General features: G+C 44.0%; 1 protein-coding gene across 1 annotated transcript in view; it reads right to left on the bottom strand.

The window, feature by feature from the left end:
• Positions 1 to 443: 443 nt before the first annotated feature.
• Tmem156 (transmembrane protein 156) overlaps positions 444 to 26,501 on the bottom strand; it is a 39,440-nt gene continuing 13,382 nt past the window's right edge. The window contains exons 2-7 of the mRNA XM_036201485.1: positions 22,632 to 22,895; positions 20,590 to 20,847; positions 18,856 to 18,975; positions 15,822 to 15,905; positions 6,220 to 6,325; positions 444 to 1,279 (exon numbers count right to left, since the gene is read on the bottom strand). Coding sequence (XP_036057378.1) covers positions 1,276 to 1,279; positions 6,220 to 6,325; positions 15,822 to 15,905; positions 18,856 to 18,975; positions 20,590 to 20,847; positions 22,632 to 22,895 — 836 coding nt within the window. The 3' untranslated portion in view covers positions 444 to 1,275. The remainder of the gene's footprint in view (positions 1,280 to 6,219; positions 6,326 to 15,821; positions 15,906 to 18,855; positions 18,976 to 20,589; positions 20,848 to 22,631; positions 22,896 to 26,501) is intronic.

The raw sequence follows: 26,501 nt of genomic DNA, 5'->3' as shown, positions 1-26,501 counted from the left end.
CTCTCCCTTCCATTCTTCCCAGCCCCTTGTGCCCCTCCACCTCAGCAGTGTTTTATTTTTTGTTTTTATTCTTTCATGCCACACGTACTCTATGACACCACCCCCTTCCTCATATTCCTTTTTTTTATTTTTGTGGTTCCCTTTCCAGGCTCATGCCACACCCCACATATATACATACATACACACATACACAATACATACATGCATACATACATACATACATATATACACACTACACACATACACACAATCATGAACAGGTAGGATCCATATGAGAAAAAAAAAACATGTATTTGTCTTCCTGGACCCCAGTTACCTCAGTTAATATACTCTTCTCCAGATCTATCCAGTTTCCTGAGATTTTCACTTTTCTTCATGACTGGGTATAATTCCATATGATGAGTTCTTACATACAGCACTCCCCATCATGTTTATTACAGGACATTGTCGTGTTAGAAGACCCTGGTGTGTAAATCTGCAATCCTATCCCCTTATAAGTAACCATTTAATGACTTTGCATCTCATTTATCATCAGCCAGAACTGAGGACTTCAAGTAAGGAACAGAGCAGGAAGAAGTGAGTCCCTGTCACTGGGTCATGGCTCCCCTACTCACAGTTTAGCAAAGAAGTCTGGGTCATAGACAGCTATGGTTCAGTGAAGGTCTAAACTACATGCGAAGTCCATGGCGTGAATTCAGTCAAACTCATAACACACTAAAGGCCAAGGTCAGTGTTAGCTATAGGAAGTCATGAATTCTGAAGACGTTAAGGACAATGAGTTTATTTTAGCTCGCCTTAGTTGAGTGGAGATGGAAGCAGAGTCCTTAGGCTCTGGGAGATGTCGGGAGCAATCACCATCCAAAGTGTCCTGTGAGATGCATTCTACCCAGACCCTTGCTCTCCCAGAAGAGCAGCTGCAACGGTGAGCTTGGCTACAGCCTCCTCTCTCAGGCAGTCTTCCATCTGCCCTGCTCCCTTTGGCTACCTCTGCCTGAAGTGCATGGAGGAGGAACACAAGGAGGCCGCCCTGAGGAGGAAGGCAGATTAGTGAGCTTCGTCCATCCATCCGAGCTCCCTGGGGAAAACAGCTCCTGTATGTCCTTGTGAACTGGCGGCAAGCACGTGTCTCGTGTCAGCATTTGGTGAGAGCTTCATAAATGGTTCTTCATCCAGACAAAATGTATGAAGACCCTACTGTGAACTAAATACAATACCAGCCGGCCCAGATGCTCCAGTGCGCAGAATCGGGTATGTTCCCTGCCCTTGTGCAGCGTCTCATCTAAAGAGAAAGCCAGATATGAATAACTATAAAAATAATTGCAAATAATAGCCAGGAAAAGGAGGGTTGATGATTTTAAGACATCCGAGGAAGCCACCTTCCTGAGAAGTGACTTCCGACAACCGGAAGCAATTCTGTCAGCTCGAATCTTTGCAGGGCGCCAGCACAATGACCTGCTCTTCTGTGTCTAGCAGTGTGCCCGTGGGCAGGGTACCATCCCTCAACACCTTTGCACAGTTTTCACTCTTTGTTAAAGTAATATTGAATGTAAGTTAGTGAACTAGCTTTCTGAAAGATGCCACAATCTAACAGAACCCGAAACTTAATGTATGCCTGTTGCAAGCCAAGTTCCCATTGATTCCCAAGTCATTTGTCAGGGCATAATAGGGAATGAGAAGAGAAACAGTAATTTGACTCCTCAGAAACTGCAGAATATCCATACTTCACCATGTGGGGAGCCAAAACTCCTGCAGAAAAATCTGAGACCCAGGCTGACTCATCTATTAATTAGGGATACCCAGAGTAAGATGAGCTGAGTTCCATTCGCCAAATCTCCAGTTCCTCAATTTTAAAGTTAACATTTTAGTTTGTGATCTCAAAATAAAGAGTAACAAGTTCTTATATAAACTTTCCCCTTAGTTGCTTATGTAAGAAGAGAGAAGAAAATGTGCCAATGATATGGTTCAGTGGGTAAGGCGCCTGCTACCAAGCCTGATGACCAGAGCATGCTGACTCTCTCTTGTGTTCTCTCTCTCTCTCTCTCTCTCTCTCTCTCTCTCTCTCTCTCTCTCTCTCTCTCTCTCTCCCCTGCCAATCTAAGTCCAAGCCCATGAGATCCATCTAACAAAAAATTCACAAGAGAATATATACTAACTTATTTAATAAATCTTATCTGGCTCAACAGTCTTTACATAAAAATGACAACCCAAAGAATGTGTGTGTGTGTGTGTGTGTGTGTGTGTGTGTGTGTGTGTGTGTGTGTGTGTGTATACATGGGCTTATGTGTATATAGGAACATAAGCTCATGCATGTGCACACAGAGGCCAGAGGTCAACAGCAGGTGTTGTCCTCTGTTACATCCACCTTATCATCATCATCATTAATAATATTTATTTTGTGACTATATTGTGTACACACATGCCACTTTGCACATCTGGAGATCAGAGGACAACTTGTGGGAGTCACTTTTCTCCTGATACTGTGTGGGTCCCAGGGATCAAACTCGGGTCTTCAGGCTTGACAGAAAGCAACCTGCCTGCCCGGTCATCTCACCAACCCTCCTCCAGTCTTCTGAGACAGTGTCCCCCCTGAGTCTGGAGTTGGTTGTTTTGGTTAGATAACAACATCTCCAAGATTCATTTGTCTCCACTACCCAGTGCTGGGGTTACAGATCTGTAACCAGCTTGTGGGTGTGGGTGTGTGTGTGTGTGTGTGTGTGTGTGTGTGTGTGTGTGTGTGTGTGTGATGCACGTGCGCTGTGGATCAGAACTCGGGTCCTATTGTTTACATAACAAACACTTTACCCACTGAGCCCTCTCCCCAGCCCGAGCCATGAGTGTGTTTGGTGAAGACTAGAGAATGATAGAAGGCAAAAGTTGGGAGCTGTAGTGATGATTAGCAGGGATGGGACTTAGGGAGGCCTGTTTGGTCCAGTTTTACAGCTGCCCTGAATCTCTGGAGATAAGGATGCTGCTTGCTTATGCTTGGGAATGAGAGAACCACCTCTCCCATGGGGTCTTAGACTCTGTTTCTGAGGAGAGTCAGGAAATGATTTGTTTTACCTGCCTCATAGGAGATGGGTCAGAGAAGCTCAGGGTCTCTTCCTCATTTCTGCTGTTCAGATACACAACTTCAGTCACATAATCATATCGGAAGACCACACTCCATCTTAACTCTAGGAAAAACTGGTTTACATTTCAAGATGAAGAGCTGACCTCTTGTCTGTGTACGCTTCTTATTGAAACTGACACCTATGATTTATTCACGACATCCATGATGGCTATAACAAATACGAGAGCCGAAAGAATCAGACGGAATATTTGCTATCAAACTTCAACACTCGATTTTAATTTCATTAAAGTTCTTTTTGTTTTAGTATCCTTGAATTTTTTTTAAAAAACAGTCTTATGCCAAAAGGAGGCAAGATGTATAAGTGCAAACAAATGTTTTTTGGGTTTTTTTTATTATGTGTTTTAATTTTACACATCAGCCATGGGTTCCCCTGTCCTCCCCCCTCCCGCCCCCCCCCCCACCTTCCCCCCAGCCCCTCCCCTGCATTCCCATCTCCCCCAGGGCCAAGACTCCCCTGGGGATTCATTTAAACCTGGTGGATTCAGTACAGGCAGGTCCAGTCCCCTCCTTCCAGACTGAGCAAAGTGTCCCTGCATAAGCCCCAGGTTCCAAACAGCCAGCTCATGCACTAAGGACAGGTCCTGGTCCCACAGCCTGGATGCCTCCCAAACAGATCAAGCTATTCAATTGTCTCACTTATCCAGAGGGCCTGATCCAGCTGGGGGCTCCAGAGCCTTTGGTTCATAATTCATGTGCTTCCATTCGTTTGGCTATTTGTCCCTGTGCTTTTTGCAAACAAATGCATGAACAAATACCCAGGCCCTCTTAAGTAATTTACCAAATAGAAACTGTCCATCTGTGTAGGAAAAGCCATCCTGCACCTGCAGTACAACCCAGAGAGAGGATTTTCATCCTTGGTCATTCTTGGTTCCTCAAGATGAAGTCCTCAGGTCCACACTGAGCGGGATAATGATGGGTGCTAGAGGTAAGCGCTCTCTGGCCCTCCCATGGCCTCCATCAGTTTGTCCTTGGTTCACAGCAGCTCCTGACACACTCTGTCACCTTGATCTCGTGGGTCAGAGAGACACTCTCCAGTTGGTTCTCATCAATCAGGGTCTCACAGCTGCTGCTCACCTATCTGTACTTCCTCAGCTGGACCCAAACTCTTCAAAGTCTTTGGTCTAGATTGCCCAAGGATAGCCTGAAAGGTTTGTTTTTTTTTGTTTTTCCAGAGCTGAGGACCAAATCCAGGGCCTTGCACTTGCTAGGCAAGCGCTCTACCACTGAGCTAAATCCCCAGCCCCAAGTAGAGAACAATTTTAAATCATTCATTTCAAACACTGTGTTCTATGATATGAAATACCTTCGTCTGTCACTGACCAGGGGTTCTCTCCACTACTGTATTATACAACGATGCCCCTGGGTATCCCTCCAAGGATGGCCTTGGAGGGATGAGAAACTTGCAAACGTAGGACAGAGGAAAGCTAGGAATTCCTCTCGCCTCTGCTGCCACAGGACCTTTGGCATCTTCTCAGTGGAGAGAGGAGAGTTGGTGCAGGTCTCCGTCTGTTGAGACCACCCATGGTAATGGTGGGACGGCGGTGGAGTGGGTCTTGCACTCCACATGTTTATTTAGGATCTGGCAAAAGCTTGGCATCTTGTCCTCTGACTGGCGGCTCCACCGTCACTTGTCACTGGGATTGCAGCTCCTCGACTCTCATTTCCCCACTAATGGCCATGTTACTTTTGCCAATGAGTAGAGTTCTTGACATCAAGTTCGTATTTGAGCAAATAACCAAAGTGGCGCATGTTTATCCATCCGTGAGCTTGACTAGTCCCGGCATGAGGAGCAGCACGGGAGGAATCAGACACAGCCCTCAGGAGTGTTTTCTCTGCACACTCATTAATCAACTCTGGGGATTTTTAGCCAACCTCAGACCCTGCCAGACTTTCTCCTTGAACACAAACCATGTTGCTAGGTTTCCACTTTGCCTACTGGCCAATTGGGCGGGATCTTTAATTACCTCTCCAGATCTGCTCTCCACTTCCTTCTACCTGCTCAGTGGCTTTCCAGAAGGCTACACAAGCCATCTCAGCTTGGCTTAGTCTCTCTATCTCTGGTTGGCCTTGGCCAGTGGAGAACACCAGCACAGTTGAGGAAAGGAAGGCCAGTGTTTGTGTTGTTGTTGCTCTATTTGTTTCTCTCTCTCTCTCTCTCTCTCTCTCTCTCTCTCTCTCTCTCTCTCTCTTCAGGGCTACCAAAGGCTATGGTATCCTTTGATCCATATCCTCATCAAACACTCTTCCTACACAAACATTCTCTCTCCCCTGCCCCTGGAGTTTCCACATCTTCTCTTAATAGACCCTTTATTAAACTCTCCTTGACTTACTCAATTTGAAAAAAACACCATTTTCCTGCTAGAGCCTGGGCCGATAACCTCTCAAGTACGATGAAGTCTTAGTGACAAGGCCAGCCACGAGGAAGCCCAATGGGAAGGTACCCAGAGTCACCATTTTTCCTCCACGTTTCTGTTGCCATCTTTACAAACCGAACATGGCCGTATGCCATTGTAGCCGCTTAAGACATACTTGCTGAGGGGCTGGGGATTTAGCTCAGTGGTAGAGCTCTTGCCTAGCAAGCGCAAGGCCCTGAGTTCGGTCCTCAGCTCCGGCAAAAAGATATACTTGCCGAATGAATGGAGAGCATCTTGAAGACACTTCTGAGCATAGTTTCCGATTAGAACATATTCAATCAAGGCACATTCATCTGGAGTATCAGATGCTAAGTTTGAACTTTTATTTCAATGACTAGGTGGATGAGTTCAACTGCACAAATCTCATGTTCCCTTTGCTCATGCTCTGGCTGATTTGCGGCTGGACTCCAAGACAAGCAATGCCAAGGGACGAGCTGACATTTCAGGGACAGCTGAACAGACCAAGGATTAGTCTAATAGATCCTTCCTAAATCTTGGAGAAAATGGGCACTTTCGCTAGTGTTACCTAATTCCAGCGGGCTGGCTTCTCAAGTTTATCACTTCTGTGCCCGCCGCCCAGACAGAGACATGGATGAGGGTCAAGCAGAGTTCCTTGGACCCGTTCGTGTGTATCATGCACAAGTCAAACCGTCCATGAGGTCGAGCGTCACTCACCGTGTGTATTGATCTTGCTGGGGCTCTGCAGAAGTGACTTCGAGTTCTGGTATAGGGGGGAGCACCTCCACGAACTGCGCTGCTGAGGGCAACCTTCGAGTAGACTCTACAGTTCAAGACAGAGAGCTGTGTCAGTCACTAGCAAGGCCACAAGAACTTGTAACATGGACGTGTTGGACGAGAACCCTGCCCTCCATTTTAAAAGGATTGGGGCAGTTCCTGTCACTCATTCGATGTCCTTGGGATGGTTCTGACACTTTAAACCCACTTCACTCGCTCCGTGGGGGCCTTCATTTCTTCCTTCAGCTTCTTACCCCATTTCCTGATAACACAGTCCGAGGCAGAGCTGAAATCACCCGTAAAGTCAGCATTTATTCCACAGTTAGTCTTCTAAAGAGTAAAATGACCAAATTTCCCCAACCAAGAGAGTCAGGTGAGATCTGGAACCGTCTCTACCTGGGCCCAGAACCCCCATCTCCCTGTTGTTGCCTCACAGAACCCTTGTGCTAGAGCCCTGAGCAGCCTTTGATTTTATTCCCTGGACAGTAAATATCAACCACATCTAGGGAACTACCTCTGTCGGCCCAGCCTCACAACAACGTTCCCAGAAATGGTGATTAGCTTCTATTACTGGGTGAAGATGAAGGTGTTTTACAGATGTAATCAGCATCCCAAACTGTTTGGTTTTGAGCTGACGCAAAGGGAGGTTATCTTGAGTGGGTCTGATCCTGATTTCATAATAAAGCTCTCCAAAGAGAGACCTGGTCTTCTCAGATCAAGATCCCAAGATGAGAAAGATTCTAGCTGGATTAAAGAAGCAAACAGTCATGGGGGACAGTAGGTGACATGAAGGGGCTGTGATTGGCCTTGGTACACAGCCAACAAGAAGCCAAGGTCCTCAGTACACCGCAGTAAGGAAATGAATTCTGCCAGGCACGAACTTGGAAGCAGTCTGTGGATGAGACTGTGGCATGGCTGACCTCTTGTTCAGCTTTGGGAGTGTGAGCTAAGCCACACTCAGCTAAGGAGTGCTCAACTTCCAACCCACAGAAGCAGAGACAACACACACATATTATGTTAAGCCATTAATTCTCTATTAATTGGTTACACGGTAGAAACTAATTTTCCAACAGATCTCAGCCTAAATGTCACCAGAGGCAATGATTAAAAATACAGGTTCTCAGGCTCTGTCCCAGATCTATTGGATTTGAATCTCCCTTCCTAGAAGCCAGGGAGCCTGGATGTTCTAGATTTCCAAAGTAACTTGGGCACACATGAAAGCTTTCAGAATCAATTTTCTGTGCAAATAATTGCTTAGACAACCCTTGTCAAGACGTCTTGGGCCTTGTATAATTTGAAATCTGGAGACTGCTCTTCTTAAAGGTTATAGCAAAGGAGCCTATTCATAAAATGAATTAATTATCATGGAGAATGAATAAAGTTCTTCTGGCTGGAGAGCCAGCTGCTCATCTCCTGCTTGTGGATTCAGTTTGTAGATGTTTTATAGCACAGTATAACCATAACGTAGTATGGAAAGCTATTACCTGTCAAAATGATTACTAGTCTGGAATGTTCTCTAGTGGTACGTTATCTTTGGTTTCCCCTAGTGTCCAAAGTCATGCAACTCACATGCTAATAGCAAAACTTCTAAAGATTGATTTTAAAAACATCCAAAGTCAGATTAATGTGTGCCATTTTAATACCCTCTTCAGAATGGCTAAGACAGGTGAAAATTTTCCTCTCCCACTGCACTGGAAAACAATTTCTTTCAAATACTATTAATTCACTGACTCTAGTTAAGGCAACACAAGCTGTCAGAAATATTTTTAAACATTATACATGTCTTTCCAGGAATTTATCAATTCACCCAAATACCTGACGTTTTTCAGGAACCTCCAAAGAGCTTTAAAATTTTTAAAAGAACCCCAGTGTGGATTTCAGCCTGACTGAGCCTCACAAACAGAACGGATTTGTAGAGGAAAGCCCTTATCACACTGCCCATGTTGATCGATGTCCAGGCTGCCCTGAAATGCAATGCTTTCCCCTACTCCAAAGGACGTTTTTCAAAGGTCTTTTACATCTGGGACATCTGGGTTCTAACCTCACTTCATCCTTCCAATGTCATTTTGTATCCCCCCCCCCCCCCCATATAACCAGCAAGGTGTTTTCACATCACTTTGTTCCTGGTGGGTTTCCGTTCAACACCAGGTCTATCTCCTACAGGAGAGAGTATCTCAGCCTTCTTCTTCTCTTGGTTGGAAAGCCTGTCTTCCCCATCAATTTTTTTTTAATGTGTTTGCCTCCAAACAGCTTGCTTAGTTACATTTTACTTTTTGTGTATGTGAAAGGAGGGCGGGGTGGGTGCTTGTGTGTGTGCAGAAGCATGGATGTATGTGCACAAGTGAGCATGTATGTATTCATAAAGAGGTCAGACATGGAATTCTTCCTCAAGCCCTCTCCACCCTGGACTGCTGTTTTGTTTTGAAAAAGGGTCTTTCACTGGCCTGGGGCTCACCCAAGGAGTCCAGGCTGCCTGGCCAGTGAGCCCCAGGGACCTGCCTGTCTCTCTCACCATAGCCAGCTTTTTCTATAGGTCCTGGCTATTCTTGAATTCAGGTCCTCCTTCTTTGCAAACGTTTTGGTAACTGACTTACTTAATTTTGTTGTGATTGTTTGTCTTGGAAAGTGTCAGTTAAGCCCACATCATAAGACAAAGGCTGGGTTGGAATGGGGATGTTCATGGTGGGTAGCAAGGGAGGCCTGAAGGTCCAGGCAGGGACCATCTGGGCAAAGATGGAGGACATGTTCAGAGCATATGTTCTGCAATCTGTTCTTCCAGAGCTGGTATAAATGGCTGTCACATAAAGGCATTCGATGAATGCCTATAATAAATCATTCTATTCCAGCTGTAGACTCCTCCCGCTTATGAATTTCCTCCTACAAAGAGGACCATCCTTTCCATTTTGATCTAGTCTATAACCAAGCAGACAGCTATAACCTTCTCTGCTTTAGGAACCCAATCTGCATTTTAAGAGTCATCCATATTATGAGTAAAGCCGGTAAAAATTAAATTGTCGTATGATCTTGCTTAGTTGCAAAAACATCTGGAATCAGTCGTTTATCTTCTTCTCTACTGAAGGAAATTGAAATCTGCACAGACTTTATTATCCTGGCCGTAAACACGCTGGGAATTGTAACTTTACATTACCATTAGCTGTATTTGGGGGTACTATGAATCGGCCATTCCCCCACTTTTCACAATAAAAGTCCATTTTCTCTTCTCTGTGTTACCTAGAACCCGCCCACATTAACTGCAGGAAAGAAGACGCTTTTAACCCATGTTGAAACGTCTCTTGTGAGGCCTCACACTGTCACACACGCTGCTACAGCTTTCTAGAGGGAACATGTTTCATCTCTGTTTCCAGGCTTAGATGTACAGAGCAAGAAGAGCTTTGATATGAACCAGCCTGATCCCCAGGTCGTCGCTCCTGTCAAATACTGTGCTACAGAGTACGCTGTTTGGAAAGAACTGATTGTTCCTGACTCGGCTAGGCACTACCTATAAACCAGTAACTTCAATCATTTATCATAAGATTCTATCGTCTTTGCTTCATGAACATTTAGTTGCTTTACCCAGTAAACTAGTTACTTAAACTCTCTGAGATTCTGTTTTCTCAACAGAGGAAGAGTGAAATCCTTATGAAATTAAGCACATTGATTTGTGTGGAAGTATGGCACAGATATCAGCACAGTACTTGATATGACAAGGGTTTCTCTTATCTAAGGCAGCCTGGAATAGATGTTCTTCAACTGTCCCGGGGACCCTATGGAAGAAGACCTCGGCCTAGAGTAGCAGTGTTTGCTGTGATGGTGGGTGGGTGGTTCGAGTTCAGTCAAACTTCGTTAGAGAATTAAAGGAGAAGAGCTTTGAGTTTTGACAATGTCACCATTTGAGGCAAGATATGGAATGACTCCGCCTCCCCTTCGGGCAGCTGGATGGAGCAGAAGCAATTATGTCAGAAACCTGGGGTAGATGTTATAGAATGGCTGCCCAGAAAATAGGTGGACATCTCACAGGTCATCTCAAGAACACAGAAGGCAGTGGCTGGAGAGATGGCTCAGCATTTAAGAGCCCTTGCTGCTCTCGAAGCTGACCCAGGTTAGGTTCCCAGCATTTACACTAGATGGCTCATGACTACCGTTTCAGGGGATCTGATGCCCCCTCCTGGCCTCCACAAGTATTGCATGAACATGGTGTACCTACAAAAAAAAGTAGGCGCACACACATAAATAAAAATAAATTTTAAAAACTTTTTTAAAAAGAACTGAGAAATCCAAAGAGATGATAATCCCTCTCCCAGATGCTCCTTCTTGGGTGTGCGATCCAGGGAGAGACGCAAAGCCGCCATCTTGGCCAAATGGCACACCCAACAGTAGAGGTACCCAGAAGCACTTTCTTGCCATCCCGTTTCCAGGCTATAACTTGGGCTTATATTGTTTGCCTTCTTGGTCTCCTAAACTCTTGTTTATCTTCTTGTATCAGATTCCTTAATTTTGCTAAGGCTTCTGCAGGCAACTTGCTGATCCCCTAATCAATTGTCTTTTGCAGTCCGTCAAAAGACTTCACAATGTTTGCGTCCCATTCTTTACATCCTAGGGCACTTCCTATGGCCTTGGTCTTGATTTCCCTCTATAGTCAAACCATCAATCATTGTTTCCAGAGGACTGTGGTGATATTGTGTTCCCCAAAATATTGTGCACCCTAATAAACTTATCTGGGGTCAGAGAACAGAACAGCCACTAGATACAGAGGCCAGAAAATGGTGGCACACATGCCTTTAATCCTATCACTTAGGAGGCAAAGATCCATCCAGATCTCTGTGAGTTCAAAGCTGCACTGGAAACAGCCAGGCATGGTGACTCACGCCTTTAATCCCAGGAAGTGATGGCAGAAAGGTATATAAGGCGTAAATACCAGGAACTAGAGCTGGTTAAGCTTTTAGGGTTTTGAGAAGCAGTTCAGCTGAGATCCATTTTGGATGAGGACTTAAAGGCTTCCAGCCTGAGGAAACAGGATCAGCTGAGGAACTGGCAAGGTGAGGTAGCTGTGGCTTGTTCTGCTTTTCTGATCTTTCAGCGTTCACACCAATACCTGGCTCTGGATTTGTTTTTATTAATAAGACCATTTAAGATTTCCACTACAGAGGATTTTGTTGTTGATGATGTTGTTAGTTTTTTGTATTACTAGGCTCCTTCTCACACTAGGCAAACGCTGTAGCCCTTAGAGATCCATTTTAAGGCTACCATGGTGGTTTGAATGAGATAATCTCCCCTAGAACATAATTAAACATTCAGTGCCTAGTTGGTGGAGCTCTTTTGGGGATGTTTAGGCAATATGGCCTTGTTGGAGGAAGTGAGTTCTTAGAGGCAGGCTTTGGTAGTTTAAAAACTTGCACCATTTCCAGTTTGTTCTTTCAGCTTCGTGCTTTGGGCTCGAAAATGCTGTGCCTGCCACCTGCTACTGTGTCTCCCCGCCATGATGGACTCTTATCCCTCTCAAACCATAAGCAACAGAACGTAACTAATATTTCTCAAGATGCCTTCCTCAAGTGTTGGGAGGACAGCCTGGCAGTTAACAGTGCTCACTGCTCTTCCAAAGGCCCTGGATTTGGGTCCAGAACCCACATCAGACAGCTCACAACCACCTGTAACTCTAGCTCTTGGTGACCCAACACCCTTGTCTGTACTCTGTGGACAAATGCGTGCATGTGCTCGTGTGTGTGTGTGTGTGTGTGTGTGTGTGTGTGTGTGTGTGTGTGTGTGTATGCGCGTGTGCATGCACACACACATCTCTTTTAAAATGCCTTTCTTAAAATGGTCATTGTTGGCTGGGCGTTGGTGGAGCACACTTTTAATCCCAGCACTCGGGAGACAGAGGCAGGCGGATCTCTGTGAGTTCAAGGCCAGCCTGGCCTACAGAGTGAGTTCCAGGAAAGGCGCAAAGCTACACAGGGAAACCCTGTCTCAAAAAACCAAAAAAAAAAAAAAAAAAAAAAGGGTCATTTTTTCTCATTGTTCCATATCCTTAGCAAGTCTACCAAATTTGCTGTCCCTGATGTCAGTGAAGGAGAGTTATGTTCCTTCTGATCATTCTTGCCCTGTGCGTTCATGTTCGCCTTCCCCGTCCTTAAGATTCTTTTCTTTTCCATTTTTTGTTATTTTATTTCTGGCATTTTTCGAGACAGAGTTTCACTATGTAGCTCTGGTTGCCCTGGAACTCATTATGTAGACCAGTCTGACTCTGAACTCACAGAGATCAGGCTGACTCTGCCTCCCATGTGCTGGGATTAGGTGTACTCCATTACACCTGGGAAGATTCATTCTTGCTCACCCCACCCCCCCCCCGACCCCCACCCCGCTCCTTTCTATCCCCATTTCTCCCTAGGGCTGTGCTGTCTCCTAAACTTTCATCATGAATGAATGGCATTCCAAAAGTGAGGGGTGCCAGGAGGACAGGCAAAGCAAAGTCATCTCCCATGTGATGATAACCGAACGAACAAGATGTCAGGGAAATTAATGCTGAAACAGACAACAGGAGCCTTAGGACTCTCAGGCGAGGAGGAAGGTACCAGAGGCACACTTCTTCCAAATGGCTCTACTATGCGGTAGGCTCTGTGCAGGATAGGATCATGGAGAGTTCTCCTTGTTTATTTTATAGACGGTGGATAATTTGGGGATGGATGAGCCCCTCTGCATCTCAGTGTGTGTGTGGTTGTATGAGGACACTAGGTTTGTAGTTTGTGAACCACAAAGCCATCCTGGTCTGAGTGGCTGGCCCCGACTGCAGGCTCTGTTGAATGCGACACATGGGCATTGCTTTTTTGAAATCCTTTTCTTTTCTTCGTGTTACTGTGTTTCCAGCAACTCATGCCGGCCCGTTTCCCCTTTACCACTCAAGCTGCCTGTAATCAGTCCATCATGACAGAGCAGCCTTAAAAACAGGAGACATGATTTTCTTTCCACTTCTCTCTCAGAAAGAGCAGCTTAGAATGGGGTAGGGGGTGCATTTAGGTTAAAGGAATATAAATAAAAAGGACCTACCTCTTTTCCTTTTGAAGATGCTAAGCCTCAAAAGGATTCTCAGTCTTTTTTTTTTTTTTTTTAAAGGTTATCACCTTGGGTCTGCCCTGAACATTACTACAATCTGCCAGGTAACAAAGCCAGAGGGTTTTAGTGAGAGCCATTTCAGATAAGGCAGACATGAGACAGCTTCTTTGGGTGCAGGAAAACCACAGGTTCATAAATATGACTTGTGAGGTTCATCTTGTAGCTAGCCAGATCTTAAAATTTGTGACAGGGGAAATTGGGGGTAGGGAACAGAAATGGCCAAGCTTCCTCAGGCAACCACACAACTCAGCTGAGCTGGGATGAACCATTCCCGGGGTATGAGCTAGTACACTGGACAAGCAAGATGAACAAAGAATCATTTTCTCCCTTAAAAAAAAAAACTATTTTTCTCCTTAAAACAACTCTGGTTATTTTATATATATAATTATGTGTATATATATATCATTAATTAAACAAATTTTTTGTGAACCACATGAAATTTCCATTAACTTGACTCCTAGATAGCTGATGTTAAGTATTTTCAAACTAATGCTTACTACTAACCATGACTTAATAATTTGCTGATACCAACTAGTGTGGTGGTATTGTGTTCCCCAAAATATTATGCACCCTAATAAACTTATCTGGGGTCAAAGAACAGAACAGCCACTAGATACAGAGGCCAGAAAATAGTGGCACACATGCTTTTAATCCTAGCATTCCAGAGGCAGAAATCCCTCTGGATTTCTGTGAGTTCAAGGCCACATTGGAAACAGCTAGGCATGGTGACACACACCTTTAATCCCAGAAAGTGAGCCTTTAGTCCCAGGAAGTGATGGCAGAAAGCAGAAAGGTATATAAGGCATGAAGACCAGAAACTAGAAGCTTTTGGCTGGTTAAGCATTTGGCTGGTTAAGCTTTTAGGCTTTTGAGCAGCAGTTCAGCTGAGATTCATTTGGATAAGGACTCAGAGGCTTCCAGTCTGAGGAAACAGGATCAGCTGAGGAACTGGCCAGGTGAGGAAGCTATGGCTTGTTTTGCTTCTCTGAACTTCCAGCATTCACCCCAATACCTGGCTCCAGGTTTGATCTTATTAATAAGAACATTTTAAGATTCATGCTACAAACTAGGAAGTCTAAAATATTTAAAATTGAGATCTTTAGGTGCACCCACTATAATTTGCTCCCAGACTAAGGGTCTGTGTGACCACCTCTTTCAGTAGGAGCCTTGGGCACCCAGTCCCCAGTGCAATGCCGGGTGGGTCTCTAGGTGACTGCTGTCCTCTGCAATGGAAGGCAAAGGGTTGTCGAGCTTCCTCTCACATTTGAAAAGAGTTAACACACCAGAGCTGAAGCTTCCTGTTGTGAAAGCTTCTCACCAAGTGTAAAGGGGCTGTTCACCCACTGGAGACAAAGAATATGAGGAACATCACTCAATTCTGTGGTTTTTCAAGGAGTCAAAAATACTCTTTCTTATCAGGCATATGAGTATAATTTGACATGGGGACACTGAGACGGGGGAACTATTAGCTTGAGGCCAGCCTGGGCTACATAGTAAGGCCTTGTCTGACAGGGGAAAAGAGAGAGAATACCCAGGAACTGTGTCACACAGACTGGAAGAGATTAAAATGAAAACTAATTGCAAGCCAGGCCTGTGACACAGACCTATACTACTGAGGCGGGAGGGTCACAGATTTGAGCCCCGCCTCAGCTGTACAGCAAATTCAAGGCTGGCCTGAGCAATTTAATGAGATCTTGCCTGAAAATTTAAAAAAAGTGTGTGTGGGGGGAGGGGCTGAGGGAGCATAGTTCAGTGGTCTACAGCGCTGCCTAGGATGCCCTAGGTTGGATTTCCAGTTTTTACAAAATCCTTTCTCTTTGGTGAAGGAAATGACCTTTCCCCCATGCATGTGTTCGTCTTTCTTTTTCGTGTGCTTTGACAGCGGGAATTCTAAAGGAGGCCCCGCAATTAGAAAGAGATGAAGTTGGAACCAGAGCATCTGTGTTCACAGCCCTCCTAGCTGCTCTAATTAGGAGCCCCTTACTCCCTCTCTGCTTCTCGGGAGAGGACAGGGGGCTTTTTAATTGAGGCTATTACAAGTTCTCTTTACACCACGACACCCCACGAAGTGAAGGCCCCAGCAGAAGCTCTGCCCACTCTGCAATTACTTCTTGCAATTCTGAGAAATAATGGTATCTTGTCTCATTTAAAAATAAATCCCAGGCTCATCCCCCCACGGCGTTCTCTCCCTTGCCTACTCACATGAGTTGCTTCTTGCCAATTAGGCAAACTCTCCATTATTTAAGGAGGTGGCTTTGATCATAACTGTCCCCTGGTCATGAGATGTACTTAGCTGGATTTCATTTGACTACAGTTCCTTTATTCTAGACTCAAGGCTACTTAAAATGAACTCGGGTCTCGAGTTTGCTCTGTACTGAGAGGGCTCGGCTTTGGAATCCCCCGTCCTGCGCGCCATTTGATGCTGCAGAACTCACCTGGGATAACCCTCACATTCAACGTGCTCAGCTTCGCAGAGTCATTTCCTCTTAAGAGAGAGGCTGTAGATTTGGATTTATGACCTATTCCAAGAAAAGAAATGAAAGATTTAGATGATAAACAAGCACATTCTGCCAGCTGTGGCGGTCTAGGCCTCTAATTGCAGCACTTGGGAGGCTGAGACAGGAGGATCGTGAGCTTGAAGGCAGCCTGGACTATGTAGAGGCCCCCGTCCCACTCCCTTCCAAAATCACATTCTTGTGTTGCTTGTGCTAGTTCGAAGGGTTGTCAAGGAGGCAGAATAGTTCACAAGGGGGCCTAGAGCAGCAGGCACCCAGAGCTTTTATCGTTATGTCTTCTTTCGCTAGCAAACACAGGTGGGCACCCTGAAGAAAGAGGCAGATACACCTCTGTGAGTTCAAGGCCAGCCTTTTCTACACAGTGAGTTCTAGGCCAGCCAGAGGCACATAGTGAGTCCCTGTCTCAAAACAAACAAACAAAAAAACACATAACAATAACCAAAAAAACTCTTTCTAAAAGTAATGGTTTCTCCATTACCATAAATACTGTTATGTCTATCTGCTCATGAAAAGCATCAGTCCATATTTACAAAATACTATTTTTATCTATAGGAACATAGAACTATGAATTATTTTCAACTACCACACATGTGCTTAAAATAACAAAGATTTCAATGCCTAGCAGATACCAAGTCTTTACTCTGGCATTTTATTAACTGTGTCCATTTAGACCAAACTGCTAACTCACCTGAGTTGGGGAGTTTTCCTCCTTTACATACAAAAAACAAAAATAATAGTCCTTTTTACATACTGTTCTGACTTCATTTGGTGGCTATGACAAATACCAAGAACAAAATAGGGTAAGGTTTTATTTGTCTTCTAGTTCCGGGTCACAGCCTAGCCTTGAGGGGAATCAAGGCAGTCCTGCTCACCGTTCTGCATGGTATCACTTCCCGCCAGGAAGTCAGCAGGAACCACAGAGGCTGAGGCTTGCTAGCTGGCTTGCAGACTGGCTCATACTCAGCTAGTTTTCCTATATGGTTCAGGACCACCTGCTTGGGGATGGTGCTGCCCATGGTGGGCTTGGCCCTCCTATAGCAATTACGAAGCATGACAACGACACCACTCCACAGACATGCCCAAAGGCCAATCAGATCTGGGCAACCTTGAGACTCCCTTCTGAGGTTATTCTTGGCTGTGGCAAGCTGACAGTTAAGGCCTTCCAGGACACACACTTTGATCATCTAGTGAAAATTGTCATTCTACAAATACACAGCATGGTTGTGCCATTAACCATGACATTGCAGGCCTTTACTACTAACGTACCAGAGATAAGACTTGACTGAAACTACTCTTAAAAATCCCTGCAACCAAGTTAATCCAAAGAATCAATGGCACCCTTGTTTGTCTGTAAGTAAACATTACTTATAGCAACCTTGCCTGTCAAAGAACATAAGAACCTAAGAAGTGAACATGTCTAGACATACTACAATCCTTCATTGAGAACCAGCTGTGCCAATGGTGGGGTGGGGGGAGGACAAAGCCAGGCAGTGGTGGCACACACCTTTAATCCCAGCACTCAGGAAGCAGAGGCAGGTAGGCAGGTGGATATCTCTGAGTTTGAGGCCAGCCTGGTCTACAAATCGAGTTCCAAGACAGCCAGGGTTATTACAGAGGAACTCATCTCAAAAAACACAGAGAAAGAGAGAGAGAACTAGCTGAACCCTGACACTGTTCAACTCCTTGTGTGATCTCTTTATTTCAGCTTTTACCCCAGCTCCATGTGGTAGAGGCAAGTGCCCTGTAGGACAGTTGAGGAAAGCCGTGTTTAGCGATGGTAACTCACTCAAAGCTATAGGGGGTAATCTGAGGTAGGTAATCTGAGGAGGTAATCTCTATGTCTTAAGAGCCTATTATCATGGTGATAATGCTTTTTATACTGTCTTTAAGAGATCAACTACTTACCAAAGAGCATTCGATCAAGTCTGACAGGCAACCAGTGTATGTACCCATACACTTACAGCCCATTCTGATAGTGAGTGCCCAGGTCATACTAATTGTTAGACTGTTTAACAGTGCTCCTACCATCCTGGCTTAAAAGATTCCTTTAGCTCTGCCCTGCCCAAACTTTACCAATACCCCTATACTTAAGGATTGTTTACAGTCATATTGTCACCTAGAGACCACTCTGCTCAGGATTTCTAACTCTGCAAGTGTCACCACATCATCTTCGGCCTCTCTCTGTCCTCACTTCCACTAAGCCCTCCCAGGCACCATCCCGACAACTCCTCCTTTTCTTCCTGCCCTTCTTCTTGCCCATTTGACCATCCTCGTAGGAGAAAGGCCCATGAATGGTGGTGCTACTGTCTTCTCTATAATTTCCATCTTTTAGATTATCTGGAAACAGCATTTACACCTAGTTGGCACACAGTAAGTGGCCAACCAAACTAAAAAGAAAATGTGGGGTGAACAAGTGTTTGTACGTTTCCCTGGGCAAAACCATGTGACAATGGGTTTATTTTTTATTTATTTATTTATTTTGCTCTTTTGAAGAGCCTACCATCCAGCTCCCAAATAAATTACACATGGAAGCTTAATCTTAATTATAAATGCCCGGCCTTAGCTTGGCTTGTTTCTTGCCAGCTTTTCTTAAATTATTCCATCTACCTTTTGCCTCTGGGCTTTACCCGTTCTCTTACTTCTGTAAATCTTACTCTTAGTCCATGGCTTGCTGTGTAGCTGGGTGGCTGGCCCCTGAAGTCCTCCTCCTCCTCCTCCTCTGATTACTTCTTTCTACCTTTTCTTCCAGATTTCTTCTCCTATTTATTCTCTCTGCCTGCCAGCTCCACCTACCCTTTCTCCTGCCTTGCTATTGTCCGTTCAGTTCTTTATTAAAGACCATCAGGTGTTTACACAGACACAGTAACACAGCTTTACAGAGTTAAACAAATGCAACATAAACAAAAGTAGCACCCCTTCATATCCTACTACAGGTTTGTTTCTTAGTACTTACTCTGCCACCTCTGCTCTCTCCTGTGGTCCTCAAGTATTTTGTGGATGATGAGGATGATGCCGACCATAAAAACTAACAGCACTAAAATGTACCACATGATCTTCACAGAACAAGTGACAGCTGTAAAAATTTTTAAAAATTAGGCACTATAAAAATCAATAAAGGCGGCAAGCAGAGGCACTCACCAGCCCTCTGAGTTCTACCTCTAAAATTCACATGGAGAAAGGACAGAACCAAGTCCTGCAAGTTATCCTTTGACCTCTACTCATGTGCCATGGCATCCATGCACACACAAAGAAATATATATAAAATTAAAAAATTCAACACAATGATATAGCACATTAGATAAGAGGCAAAGTGGTGTTATATGCCTTTAACGGAAAAGCTATTTGCTGCTTGAACTATAATAGGGACACTTGCTCTCCTGAACACTTTTCCAATATATTAAATGGAGCTGCTAAATGAAGAAATTGGCCAAGTAGCTCCCAGGGATCCATTTAATACAAAATCCTGGCATTTAATTTCACTTCCAGGTGACGCCAATATCAATTTTCTTATTGTATATCAAGAGTGCCACAAAGTAGCCTTAGACTCAGAGCTGTGTGCAATTCATCATCTTGGTCATGGGCCACACAGCCCCCAAACATGCCCTCAATTAACAAAGGTGCGGCAGGAGCAAGGGAGATGGGGGGGCAATGGGAAGGCTGACACAGAGAACCGGGCTGAACCGATGAGCGGTCAGGGAGATGAGCGATCAGCCCTTGTTTCAGCCAGTGTTACAGCCTGGATGGAAAATGTCCCCAGACACTCCTGTGATTGAACCGTTGGTCCCCAGCTGATCATTTCATTTGAGGAGGTTACACCTTATATATTGATGTTTGCTGTAAGCATAATTTAAAAATATTAATTACCTTTAAAATGATGAAGCTTTAGGAAAGCATTCTCAAGTGATGGGGAAAGCTTCCATTCTTTTGGAGTACCAAAATGCCCAGCAAACAGTTCATGGCACCTGCAGCTCCAGGGGGCCACTTGTTTCTGTGTGATTCCTTTCTCTGGTTTTATGTTCCTCTGACTCTGGGCCCCCATCCAGGCATGGTGCTTGACATACAGAAGGCACTCATTAAATGAATATGTCATAAAATGCCTTCTAATAATAGATTTTATGAGTGAGGTGAGGGCACACTGCTTAGCAGAAAATATTAACTGTGGGGTTCAGAACATGGAGCAAGGAACTTAATAAGCCTTGAGCAGAATTTAAATGTCTGAGCTTCCCCTCAGAAACAGCCAGTGACCCCCCAAGTGCCTACTCTGCGCAGCATCACATCAGAGAGCTCTGTTCACCCAGGCTGCGTCAGCTCTGAGAGGATGTGTTAACCTGGTCCAAAGGCAATTTTAACAGTGCATCATGTGTGGACATTCACTTTCTAAGAGAACTCCCACCTCTGAGTACTGAGGTGTATTGATTTTCCAGCAAGCACAGACATCAGGCAAGCTGCAGGTATCCGAGAAGACAGGACCCTTCTAGTGTCCCTCAAATCACAACCCAGACATACCACCTCTGTCTCGGGTTATGGCTGAGTCCCATGGAAACACATTATGAAAGAAAAGTAAATGGTATTATTTCAGCCAGGAAACTCTTCACCTATTGGACTACTGGTGACTTTCACAGCCCTTTCTTAATTTTATGAACGGATACCCAACTTCTCCTTTTCCCTCTGATCCTTTCAAACTTACGTTTCACAGCCATTTCTAGGCTCATGGAAATGTGAGTACAAGTACTCGAGTTTCCCATAATTCTGCAAGTGTGGTTCAGAGAATCCTCCCTGGTTGGCTCTTCTACAGTTGTGGATTTTCCAGGGTGGGTTTCAGGGGTGCAGGTAGTGTTGTATTCCTTCATGGCGTCAACTAGAAGAGCGACAGTGACGTTGAAATGTTGACAAGGTGAGTCAATGTCATTTGCCTTCACCTCCACCGATCCCCTCATGATAAGACCTAGAAAGAGGTTAAGAAGGGTTATTTGCAGAGTGTCTAATAAGAAAACATAATCCAGAGCGCAGTCTCCCTGGTGCTGTCAGCATCAGGTCAGATGTAAATAAACTTGGGTTTATTTAGCTTACAGGTTACAGTCTATCACTGGGAGAAGCCAGGGCTGGAGCCCACAGCAGGGACCTGCAGGCAAACACTGAACAGAGACCATGGAGGAATATTGCTTACGGGCTGGATCCCCGCTGGCTTGCTCAGTTACCCTTCTTATATAGTTCAAGCTACCCAAGTAGGGACTGTACCACCTACCATGGACTAGGCCCACCACATCAATTAGTAATTTTAAAAATGTCTCACAGACATGGCCACAGGCCAATCTGATCTGGGCAGTTCTTCAGTGGAGGTTCCCTCTTCCCAAGTGACCAGGTTTATATCAAGTTGGTTGTGGAAGCGATGAGGACATGCAATGCCCCATTAGGCGCTGCAGAGAATATATAGTTATTCTTTTGTTTGATGCTTACTTCATTCAACCAAATATTTATTGAGTATCTGTTATGATTTACATCAGGCATGATGCCCAAAGGAGGCGTATGGTAGTAAAGGCAAAGACATTACCCTCAAGAGGCCCATTGAAGAGCCAGACAAAACGACAACTCATACTCAGTGGGCGAATGCTTAGGTATTTACTTGGAATTGCTTTTTAAACAATCACTGTCTTTGAAAAGAACATCAGCTATCCTTTCAGCTAGCAAATACATGTGAATTACACTGGCATTCTGATGGATTTTATGAACAAGCATTTTGTTTTCAATAAGTTAAACTAAAATTGATCAACATTACAAAGCCCTGTGAAATCTCTCATCAAAAGACACACACTGAGTGTTCCAGTGCCAATAGATGTTAAAATGGAATGCTTGTGGCAGGGGTAGGGAGTGGGGTGGGGGTGGTGGTGTACAGTACATTCAGCATGCAGATGCGTACGAAGGCCAGAAGGCAACCTTGATGTCATTCCTCAGGTGCCTTTGCCTTCTGTCTGAGACAGGGGCTATCATTGACCTAGAACTTCACCAAGTAGCCTCAGCTATCTGGCCACTGAACTGCCAGAGATCTGCCTGTCTCTGCCTCCCACCTCAGCATCCCTGGGATTACAAGCAGGCTCTCCAGTGTGCCAGCGTTTCCTTTATTTTTTCTTTAATGTTAATTATGCATCTCTGTGCACATATATACACATAAGTGTAGTGCCTACAGAGACCATAAGAGTGTATCAGATCCCCTACAGCTAGAGTTACAAGTGAGATGTTTGATGTGGATGCTGCTCCTTTGAAAGGCCTCAACTGCTGAACCATCTCTCCAACTTCTGTGCCCACTTTTTTCTTTTTCTTCTTCTTCTCCTCCTTCTCCTTCTCCTTCTTCTTCTTCTCCTTCTTCTTTTTGGTTGGTTGGTTGGTCGGTGGTTGGTTGGTTGGTTGGTTGGTTGGTTTTTCAAGACAGGGTTTCTCTGTGTATCCCTGGCTGTCCTGAAACTCACTTGGTATACCAGGTTGGCCTCAAACTCAAAAGAGATCTGCCTGCATCTGCCTCTCCTCTGCAGCTCTAGGATTAAAGACATGCACCACCACTGTCCAGACTCATGCCCAGTTTTTATGTGGCTTCTGGTGTTCAAACTCAGTTCTTTACATTGTAGGGTGAAAAATGCTTTAGCAACTGACCTAGCTCTCCAGCCCTGGGGAGCCATTTCTTCAGAATGGCTTCATTTAGACTTGGCAGATGTTACTCTATTCCTTCATGTTTACCTTTCGATGTTTGTTCCTGAGAAGTGAAATCTCCGTTGGATTTGCAAACCAAACACAAAGAGCACATCGGAAATCCACTTGTGATGCCTTGGCAAATCTCAGCAAAGCCGTGGTAACTGGAGTAGTTTGGAAAGATTCCCATAACAGTCTGTGTTTCCTCTGCCGGTTGCAGAGAAGCCACAGAAGAAAAATTGAAGGAGGGAAGTGAATAGGTGAGATTGGGTAGTAAACACACTTCCCAGCAGGTGAGCTCTTGTGTTCTCTCTGCAAAGAAAACAAGAAACAAAAGCTCTCTTTAGCTATGGGTTTTGAGGTTTTGACAGTTAAATAAACACAAAGTAGGCTCTTCATTATTCAGGCAGATGATGGCCTGTCTGTGACAATGTTTGTTCTTACACGAATTAATATTTATTCCGTTGAAGCATTTCATTTTTAAACTTGTTAATTTTCATAGAACAAATATCCATGTAGGGAAGTGACTAGAAACACTAGGATTTTAGCCATCCTCTGTTCTGGAATTTTTTAGTGTGTGTCCGTGTATGTCTGTGTGTGTGTCTATGTGTGTCTGTGTGTGGTATATGTCATGTGTGTGTGTGTCCGTGAAGGCCAGAAGAATGCATAGGAACCCCTGGGACAGTTAGAGCTGCCTGACATGGGCCCTGAGAGCTTAACTTGGATCCTCTGCAAGCACACTAAGTAAGCACTCTTAGCCACCAACCAATCTCTACAGTCACTGGGGAAAAAATTAACAAGATAAACCTTCAGGTTTTCTGAATCTATCCATTTTAAAATAGTCAATTGCATGGATCTGAAGCAGAGCAAGAAAATTCTGTGTTTGTTTCCTAAGTCTGCTAGAGGAAAGTACCACAACCTTGGCTGTTGAAAATAAGAAAAACGCTCTCCCGGTGTGGGAGGCCAGAAGTTCAATGTTAATGTCACTAGTCAGAAATCCCAAAGTCTACAAGCTTTGAAGTCTCTAGAAGAGTCGTCTTCTTCTTCTTGAGTCTCTTCTAACTGCTGGTGGTTGCTGCACTCCTTGGCTTCTGTACAGACGCCACTGTCTCTTTCATTACAGTGCTTTCTCCTGTGTCCCTGCTTCCTTCTCTGCTGGCTCTGTCAAAGTTCCCTTTGACTCTGTGTCAGTCAGGGTTCTCTAGAATAACAGAACTGACAGAATGTCACCGATAGAATGACTATGTGTGTGTGTGTGTGTGTGTGTGTGTGTGTGTGTGTGTGTGAACTGATAGACTGTATACATACACAGATACAGAACTGTATACATACATAGATACAGAACTGACAGAATGACTATATATATATATGAACTGATAGAATGTATACATACACAGATACAGGACTGATAGAATGACTATATATATGTGAACTGGTGGAATATATACATACATAGATACAGAACTGATAGAGTGACTACATGTATGTATGTATGTATGTATGTATGTATGTATGTAAGATTTGTTAGAGTGGCTCACAGGCTGTGGTCCAGCTAGTCCAACAATGTTTACTGATGGGGAGTCCAAGAATCCAGCAGCTGTTCAGTTCACAAGGCTGGATGTCTCAGCTAGTCTTCAGTATATGCCAGAATCCCAAAGGAGTAGGCTCTAATGCCAGGGAAGGAATAGACTTGCCAGTGAAAGTGAGAGCAAGCATGCAGAGAGAGCAAGCTTCCTTCTTCCAGGCCCTTTATATAGGCAGATTTAAGATAGATCTTCCCACCCAAAAAGGTCCAGATTTAGGTGGGTTTTCCCTAAACTTTTTTCAATCAAGAAAAGTCCCTCATAGGTATGCCCAGCAGCTTAGGCTTTGGTTAATTTCAGACACAGTAAACTGACAACTAAGAATGTCCATTACAGCCTCTTCCTTATCAGGACGTTTGTGATTAAATATCATGCCCACATGCATGATTCAGGATATCTCATATCAAAACTGTTAATCACATTTGTAAGCACCCTGTTTCCATACAAGGTAGCACTTGCAGGATCTAACACTTAACACTTGTTCGACTGTTATTTGGCCTCCAGAAAGTCTTTAGAACAGTGGTTCTCAATCTTTCTAATGCTGGGACCCTTTAATACAGTTCCTCATGCTGTGGTGACCCCAAGCATAAAATTATCTCATTGCTACTTCATAACTGTAATTTTGCTACTGTAAATGAATCATAATGTAAACATCTGTTTTTCCTGGTGGTGTTAGGTGAACCCTGTGAAAGGGTCATTGGACCCACAAAGGGGCCAAGCCCCACAGGTTGAGAACCATTGTTTAGAATGTTTTGTTCCCAGCCATGGGTGAGCAGTTCTTCTCTGTCATATGTTTCTGTTAGGACACAGTTCCTCGCCACTGTGTATTGTTTAAAGGCAGGCCTTTGGGACTGGAGAGGGGGTCCAGCCATTAAGAGCTAAACTAAAGGGCTAACTGACTACTCTTCCAAAGGACCTGGGTTCAATTCTCAGCATCTACATGGTGACTCACAACCATCTGTAATACCTGTTCCAGGGGACCTGACATCCTCTTCTGGCCTCTCTGGGTACCAGGCATGCACGTGGTGCACATCCATACATAAAGGCAAAACATCCACATATATAAAGTAAAACTTCAAAAATTTTAAATGTAATCCTGTATTCGAGATTAAAAATTTTAAAATGTGGAGGGGCCAAGCTAATCTGCACCCACATGACAGCTCACAACTGTCTGTAACTCCAGTTCAAGGGATCTGACATCCTCACACAGACACATATGCAGGCAAAACACTAATGCACACAAAATAAAAGTAAGTAAATAAATAAATTGAAATGTACCCTTTGCCTACGGTAGGGCCTCTCTGTGATTGAGTCAATATAAACAAATCCACGCTCCTGGTGTCATTGAGAAGGATCACTTGACAGTGATGGACAAGTAAGTAGGTAATGCAGCTTCCAGTGATTCACACACCGTCAGCTATTCTTTATATGTGAAATCTCTGACATGGCCGAGCCTACCTTTCTGTGGTTTCTTCACCTTCTCTCTGACATGTAGTTTAGGATTTCTAAGTAACACAGAGTCAGGGAAACAACTACTATGCTTTTTAAAGTGACTACTTTTAACTCAACACCTTGGCTCAGACTTGGAAGGAAGCCGAATTAGTAACTGATATTAAAGGCATTTTTTATTAGTGAATCTTGTATTTTAATAGTAATTCCATAAGCATTTGATTATTAGTGACTTTTAATATGACTTAATAAATTATATGCTCACATCCTAGCCCTCTATATTTAAAACTATTTTTCTAATCATTCACATGAAGTTTCCAACTGTGAAGAAATTTCAAACCTGAGTTGCTAATAAAGGTTTTTCTCAGAGGAACCGAATTGTATTCAAATAAATTTTATCTCGTGTAATATACTTATAATAAAAATTGCAATGAGTTTGTAACTACAACATAATATTGCCTTCAGTAACAATGCCAAAGGAGGAAAACGGATGGAGCATGCTCATTAATAGTTTTCTCAGTATTCCTAAAACACATGAAAAACATATTTCCTGCCACCTTCCCATCTTGCTCACTGGCACTTGGATCTTGTGAAATTTTTAGCTTCTTGAATTTATGTTGCTATGACATGACCTAGAAAGGAGAGTGAGAAATCCTTGCTGTCAATATTGTAGTCTTCTTCAATAAGCAAACAGCCAAGCTCCCTAGAATCCAAGATATGCCTTTTATATTTGATATCGGGTCACTTTATGAGGTTTTAAACCCTCAATCTTAAATAATTCTATTGGAAAGGGAATAAATAGAGGACACAGCCTTTCTTGGTATAATTTTAAGAAATAAATCATTCTCCCCAAACACTTTGGTCAGACGGGCTATATCCTCATCTC

This window comes from Onychomys torridus, chromosome 10 (genome assembly GCF_903995425.1).
Source record: "Onychomys torridus chromosome 10, mOncTor1.1, whole genome shotgun sequence".
In the NCBI taxonomy this organism is placed as follows: domain Eukaryota; kingdom Metazoa; phylum Chordata; class Mammalia; order Rodentia; family Cricetidae; genus Onychomys; species Onychomys torridus.
The sequence above is the reverse complement of the archived record's forward strand: the minus strand, read 5'-3'. Positions and strand labels throughout refer to the sequence as shown.